Source organism: Oryx dammah, unplaced genomic scaffold (genome assembly GCF_014754425.2).
Source record: "Oryx dammah isolate SB20612 unplaced genomic scaffold, SCBI_Odam_1.1 HiC_scaffold_11, whole genome shotgun sequence".
NCBI classification, from domain to species: domain Eukaryota; kingdom Metazoa; phylum Chordata; class Mammalia; order Artiodactyla; family Bovidae; genus Oryx; species Oryx dammah.
The window spans coordinates 153,747-160,959 of record NW_024070195.1 but is presented as its reverse complement, the minus strand read 5'-3'; the positions used below and the strand labels follow the sequence as shown (position 1 = coordinate 160,959).

Here is a 7,213-nt window from a genome sequence, read left to right as displayed (position 1 = left end):
TCCAGGCAAGAACACTGGCGTGGGCCGCCATGCCCTCCTCCAGGGGATCTTCCCCACCCAGGGGTCGAACGCAGGGCCCCCCACTGCAGGCAGGTTCTTTAGTGTCGGAGCCCCCAGGGAAGCCCTTTTCTGAATTTGCTGGAGAAGAAAAGGACAAAACTAAGACTAGCTTATTCTCTCTGTGCCGGTGCTGTCTGTTAGTCGGAAGTTCTCCATGTTCACGTCCATGTAGAAGACACTGTTAATTAAAGGATATGTATTTGAAACGACCATGTCTGAGGTTGCCATTATATTATTAAAACTACAGCACACACACAGTGGTTACTGAGACTTAGATCACCCACAGAAATTTGGGAGGAGGAGTATTTTAGCACTTGTATGGTTTAGGATTGCTGGCTCTCGGTGGTAACGGAAGACAGATGAACCGTGGTTGTTTATTACCACGAGGCACGTGTCATCAATGCTCTGTAGCCCGTGTGTCTCCTCCTCCAGCAGGAGTGGCGGGATTGTGGCCGGGGCACAAGGGCCCCAGCTCCCGAGTCCTGGTGCTGGGGGCGGGGCGGGCACTCAGGTCGCCAGGGGCGTCCAGTGCCCACGCAGCCCGGAAGCTCCAGGACTGGAGCCTGGAGTTCGGGTGAGGAGTCCCGGCAGCCCTGACGGGGACTCTGTGCAGAAGTTCCTCTGAGGGTCACACCGCAGCACCAGGTGACCCAGGGTGCCCCATGCTCTCTCCTGGGCTCTCTCCCACCTGAACCTCTGCGGCCCAACAGCCCTCTGTCCGCAGGGGCTGCCCCGCCAGTCACTTCTGGCACCTGACGCTTTCTGCTCTGGGGAAATCAAACCGGCACTGCCCACCGCCACACCAAGGTGCCAGGGACCGACCTGCGCCCGCCACCTTGCCTGGTGGATTGGTTTTTGGGAAGGGCCTGTGGGCCTCCCATGGGACACCCACCCCCACAACAGCTCTTGTCCCCGCCTCCAGCCCACTCTGCCCGTGAGTCACAGCCTCCACACGTCTGCCTCCAGGTGGCCCGCGGCCCCGTCCCCCAACCCCCGCTCTGCATGCTCGTCACTGCCCCTGCCCCGGCTTCCATCCGCAGCCAGCATACCGTGCACCGGGGGCCCTCTTGGCCTGCACTGCGCTTCTAAGCGTGTTTGTTCACAGAACATTCTGGAGTGACTGCCTCCTGTCTCCAGATCAACCGAAAAGCCTCTGAAAGCAGGGCTGCCAAGCCGCGCTCCTCCCCTCCCCCAGGCAGTCCCGGGCACCTGCGCAGGTGGGCACCGGGGCCTGACCGAGGCCTGACCGAGGCCTGACGGAGGTCCTGCCCCACCTGCACGGGGCAGGGCACGGTTCCCAGCAGACATCAGATGACTCCTGACCCCGCTGGCCTTCCCTCGGAGGGGGTCATTCGTCCAGGTGAGCCGCGGGAAAGTACAGGTCGGGGCCCCACCAGGAGGCATGGATGCTTCAGGGAGTTTCTAAAGATGAGGGCGGTGAGTCACAGGCCGGTTCCCGACACCACGCTGCTGGGGCAGAGCGTGCAGGCGACCGGGCTCCTCTCTCTGGAACCCACTTTCAGCACCAGCTGCCCACACTTAACGCTTCTTAGAAGCCGGGGGCGCGTCCTCCGTCCTGTCACGGGGGTCTCCGGCCCTCCGCCGTGGAGGGCCTGGCCGGGGGGACGGAGTCTGGCCCACAGCGAGCAGGACGCCCGCCAGGCGGCTGCGCTTCGGGTTTGGGAGTCAGGACGGGATGTAGCCCTCCGTACTTCTGGACACCACAGGTCTCACCAGGTGCTGGCTGCTCCCCACACGGCCTCCTAAGAGCGCACCATCAGGGATGCCCGCGCCTCCAGGGTCGCTGGTGTTCAGAAGGGAGACGACCTTGGAGCGGCTGGTCAGGCTCCAGGGCTCCAGGCTCACACGGCCACTTTCTGCCCTGAGACTGGGCAACACTCAAGTTCTCTAGAATCTGGCCTCTTCATCCAAAAACTGGGGATAATAGTAAAATCCATGTGACGAGACTGCTGAGAGGGGTGACTTCAGGGAAGCGCCACACACAGTGCTCCAGACGGGAGGCGGGGCACACAAGGGGGTCCCTAGGGCAGCAGGGCGCCGGCCAGCCCCACACCAGCTCTCCCGGGGGCTTCCTTCACGCCAGTCTCCCCATGGAGAGGCTCTCCACGGGAGGGAGCTGCCTCCTTGGGGCTTCCCAGGTGTTCCAGAGACTCCAGGACCCCGCCGGCCGCTTGGTTTCCAGCCCATGCCGCACTCTCCCTGCCCCGTACCGCCGCCACCCCAACTACACATCGGGACCCGCAGCTCCGAGCTCCCGGCGGTGGACGAGGCAGGAGGGGACGCTGTGCCGTGGGAAGCCAGACGCCCCCTGCGCCCCCAAGACGGAGTTGGCCTCACGCCTTCATGCCTGCCGGCCTGTCACGGCCGCTGCGTGCTGCACACACAGCGGGGGAGAACATCCCGCAGGAGGGGCCTCTCTGGACGCCCTTCTGAGGAAGCTGGGTGCCTGCGGCCTCTTGCTGCGAAGGGCGCACCCTTTGCAAAGCAGAAGGTGGCATTTCTCTGGGGCACACGTGGTGGCCTCTTGATTTTTATGTTCTAAACAGGCTGCCATCAGTGCCCCGGGGAAACCCAGAGTGACTGGCAGAGGATGGAGCAGGCCTGCTCGCCAGGGAGCGTGGTTCCTCTTTGTGCCGGTCTTGCCGCGTCCGGGGGCGAGTGGACTCTGAGGGAAGCGCACAGCTGTGTGCACAGAGCGCCTGAGCTGGGCGCCTGCCTGGGTCCAGCTCACCAACCACACCTGGCGTGACCCTCACTATCTCCAGAAACCATCCTGCCACCCCGGGAGGGGCTGCTCCCCCGATTCAGCCCCAAGCTGTGCCCGGGTCTCCTAAACAGGCCTGGTACGAAGGACGCCGTAAGGCTCTGTCCGTGCACGGGCAGCCTGACTCCCTCGCTGGTCGACACCGCCCCTCACATCCTCTCAAACTGAACCAGAGGTTTCAGGAAAGGGAACCGCAGAAGGCTATCTCCTCGTAATCGACCTCACCTGGAGCCAAAATACCCCAGACCTGCAGGTGTTCAGCCGTGGACGGCGAACCCAGCCCAGCCCAGCCCTGCAGCCCTTGTCAAGGTGGGGGCCCCAGGGGTGGGAGAGAATGCTAACCCCGCTCCTGGCCGAACTGTCACAGCCCGTCACTGCAGCTGGGAGGAAACGAGAGGGCAAACGTGCCCCTGAAATGCAGCCGCACCCCTGAATTCAAGCCCCTGACAGCCCAAGGAGACCCCCGTGCATCCTCAGAAGGGACAGTGAACGTCCTCAAGCCTCAGGGACAAGTCAGAGACCGCTGTTCTTTTTTCTCCCTTCCTCTGGGCAATGAAAAGGAAAGGGAAGAGGAACTTCCCTCCGAGGTCTCGGTGATTTCTTGTTAAGCACATCTATAAATACAGGCATGTTGAAAGCACATTCTTGATAAAATTATTAATAACTCAGTGTTGGCAGGGAGGGGTCGCCTAACGTGGGATCACAGGATTTTGTGTCTGAGTGTTTCCCTGTTTTCAAGACTAGATGCTGGTGTGCAGGGCGGCAGGTCATGAACAGCTCTGGTCTCCCCTTGCTGCCCAAGCCACCTGGGCTCAACACGCCCCTTGGCTTTGCACACGTGACGCCCCTGAAGGCTGAGGAGTCCTCTAAACTTTAACAGCAAGACACGGCAGTGCAGACACTGGGGTTCACAGGCTGTCTCTAAGCAGCAGCAGCAGGAGCAGCCCCACGAGTTGGAAGTGGGGGTCCCTGCTGGGACAGACCTGGGGGGCCAGCAGGCCATAATGATAAAGCCCTGCAGGGACCGTCACCAGGGAGGAGCCTGCTTAAGGTCAGAAAGGCACCCTGAGAGAGCCAGTGTGGGCAGAGGAGCACGCACCGGGGCGGCTACCGGGGGCCAGACAGAGACCTCTGCGGCTGGAGGCTGCACAGATGCTCCGGGCGCTACGGCAACAGCATCTGTCAGGACCACCACCCCCGCGCCCAGATCCCAGCCCCACATCAGGAGGGCAGGGTGATGCCTCAGGACCCGTTCACAAGATGCTTTACTCTTTTTCTCAGCTTTATTGAGATATATTTAACTTAGAGCATTGTGTCCGTTAAGGTGTACAGCTCCCCAAAATCCGGTAATAAAAGACAACCTAGTTAGGGGGTAAAATTAGTCTTTATTAACCCAGTATTTTCTCTTTCACAATAAATTAATAAATTGGATATCTAAATTGGATGTTAATCATCACAAGTCTAGTTCCTGGGAGTCAGTTCTGGGTTCATGGACAGACTTGAGCACCTCGTCTGCAAAGCTGGGTCCCAGCGGGGGTAGCCCCGCCGACCCCTCAGGCTGGCAGCCCCGTTCAGTCTGCCCTCAACGCGGTAGAGCCCACTGCAGAAGAGGCCGACCTGGAGAGCCAGCGTCAGGGAGCAAGCCCTCGGGGGCCCAGCCCCGGAGCAGCTGCCCACCCTCAGCCTCCCTAAGCCCCCTCGCTCCCTTGGGCCTGTTCATCTCCACCCACAGCCCCGCCCCGGGCTGTGATGGTCACCTGGACAGCCATGCTAGCAGCCCCCTGAGCAGTCCCCACCGTGGCCTGTCCACCCTCCCCCACACCCATCACAGTGCCTGCTCACCCAGAACGCTTGGCAAGCCCCTTGCCGCGTCTGCAGGATGGCGTCCACACGCTTGCAAGGCTCCGTGTTGGGACCAGCCCTGCCGCTCCAGGGCTAGTTGAGCCAACCAGTCGCTATGCGGCAGCACCAAGCAGATGGAGAGCCTGGGCCTGCGTCCGCAGCTCTGTCTGTCCCCCTCACTGCCGCACACGCCGCACTCGCCCCGGTCACACAGCGGCCGTGCCTTCTCTCCTGCATATGTGCTGGCCCCACCAGACTCCCCTCCCCTGTGCCTGGGCTTCAGCCTCCGCCTCTGGGACGCCTTCCCAGGACACGACCTTCACCCCGCACCGGGATGGCCTGTTTCCTCCCCAAACGTAGCCCAGGAGCACCTACACTCGTGCTCACGGCCGACTTCCCAACTGCCGACACCACCAGCTAGCGTTTCTGAGACTCAGGGCGGGTCTGTGCGTCCTGCCTGGGTCCCAGAGGGCCCACTGGGATGAACAAGCATTTCTCAAGCGAACCAGCAAGTGACTGAACAAAGAGAAGCAGCACAGGTCTCCTCCACCATCGGCCACAGTTCCGAGACCAGGCTGGACAGACCTGCGTTTGGAGGAAATCACAGAAAAGAGAGCCTAAGGAAGCTGCCAGGGCCACAACCTGCTCCGCCTTGAGGCAGGTGGGTCACCTTCCCCTTCCATGTAAACTAAATACCTGTCTGGGCTTCAATGGAGAAGAGCCTCTACCTCTAACATTTAAGTGTGGTCAACACCATCCCAGTGGAAATGTCCATGAGCTTTTGGTGAGGACAGGAATTGCCTACCACCCACCACGCCCCAAACCACCCCCCTGAGAGGCTGGGGGAGCAGGCAGGAAGCTGTGCTCAGAGTGAACATGGGGCTGCCAGCTCCCCTGGGCCCTGGGCCAGCCTCACAAGCCCCTGAGACTGAGGGTCGGGGCACTGCTCCCTCCTCCCACTCACCCCGACACTGACTCAGGACCAGAAGACCAGGCTCAGGCAAAGCGCACTCAGATCTGTAGTTTCTGGTGAGCTCCTTGGCCTCTCTGAGCCTCGAGTGAATGAAATATCTGCTCTGTGGTTTATAGGCTTCGCGGGGCATGTGACCTGCAGAGCACCAGTCCCCAGGTGGCTGCTGTTGGTGCCACGAGCAGCGGGGTCCCAACAGGAGCCTTCCTGCTGCTGTTTCCTCATGCCCTGTGCTCAGCCCGGGTCTTCCCAGGCTCTGCCCCTGCCCTTACCCACAGGCGGGTCCCGGGGGACCCTCAGGCCTCGAGGCCCAGCAGCTACACATGGACTACTTGTGCGCCCCCCAGGCAGGCCTGCCGAGTCAGAATGAGCATTTTAACACCCATCATCCCACACCTCTCAGGCCTGCTCCGGCACAGGGTCCTCTCTGAGCCTGTGGCAGGAGCGTGTCGGCGTTGGACACTCAGGGCACGGGCCGAGCCTCCCTCAGCCAGCGCGCCCTCGACTGCCTCCATTTAGCCAAACCCCCAAAATCACATTTCCTTCCACCCAACCCCCGTGCCCCCCACCCCCCGCTAGTTAGACGAGAAAACACTGGGAAACCGTCTGAAACTGCTGTCCACACCAGTTAACATTCTTGGATTGAAGCTGAGCTTGGAATGAGGAGAAGTCCCTGGGGAGCCCGGCGCACTCCCTCTCCAATGTCCCTCTGCTCACAGGGCACCCTCTGTCTCAGGGAAGGGAGTTCTCGTCTCCTGTTGTCAGTACACTTCCTTCTGGAGGGGGGCAGGGGCCTTAAAATACAGCAGGGCAGCCCCCAAACCTGCCTCGTGGTGCCTGTGGCAGGAGCATGTGGGCTCCATACCTGGGCTGAGGATGGGGAGGTGCCTGGGGCCACACAGCCTGAGAGACAGTCCCGAGGAGCAGGGTGCGCCCGGCAGGGCCCTGAGACAGCCTGGGGGCAGCACAGCTTCCAGCAAAGAAGGAATTAGGCCAAAATTGTTCTCTTGTCAAAGAGGGTGCGTAGCTCCCAGCGTGGAGCAACGCAAGTGCATGCTCACACATCTCGTCTGGACACCTAAACTGAACTCTGGTCGCTCTCCTTCTGGCAGCACCTAAACTCTGGCCGTGTTTCAGGTGCATCGTGGTCTTCTGAGAAAGGGCCAGGACTTCAGAATGCCTGGGGTGGCTGTGGAGAAAGAATGTCACAGGTGACAAGCACTGAAAGAGCATTTCAGGTGCAAGAATGCATCTGCGCATCCACACTACGTAGGCACTGAGGCATTCACGCAGACTCCTAAATACTCCCGTTCACATACTCACAGTCCTTTTTGGTTTAAGGAAAAAATTGCTTTAGAGCAAACTGTCTCGGCTATTGGTGGGGAACTCGCAGCCAGGCTTCCCTTCCCCGCTGTCCAGCTGGGGTCTGCACACTCGTGGGGCCCCCAGGGCTCACTGGGCCCGTTCTCTGCACACATGTAGGGGCCCAGGGGTTCATCTGGGCCTGCCCTCTGCACACGTGTGGGGCCCCCGGGGTTCATCTGGGCCTGCTCTCT

General features: G+C 61.0%; 1 protein-coding gene across 3 annotated transcripts in view; it reads right to left on the bottom strand.

Annotated features, from left to right (window-relative positions):
• Positions 1–4,210: 4,210 nt before the first annotated feature.
• The window catches only part of DUSP22 (dual specificity phosphatase 22), a 47,615-nt gene continuing 44,612 nt past the window's right edge, over positions 4,211–7,213 (bottom strand). The window contains exon 8 of one of the 3 annotated variants that reach the window (XM_040249412.1): positions 4,211–6,846. In XM_040249412.1, coding sequence (XP_040105346.1) covers positions 6,791–6,846 — 56 coding nt within the window. In that variant the 3' untranslated portion in view covers positions 4,211–6,790. The remainder of the gene's footprint in view (positions 6,847–7,213) is intronic. The other 2 variants (XR_005722696.1, XR_005722695.1) reach the window with 2 other exon arrangements.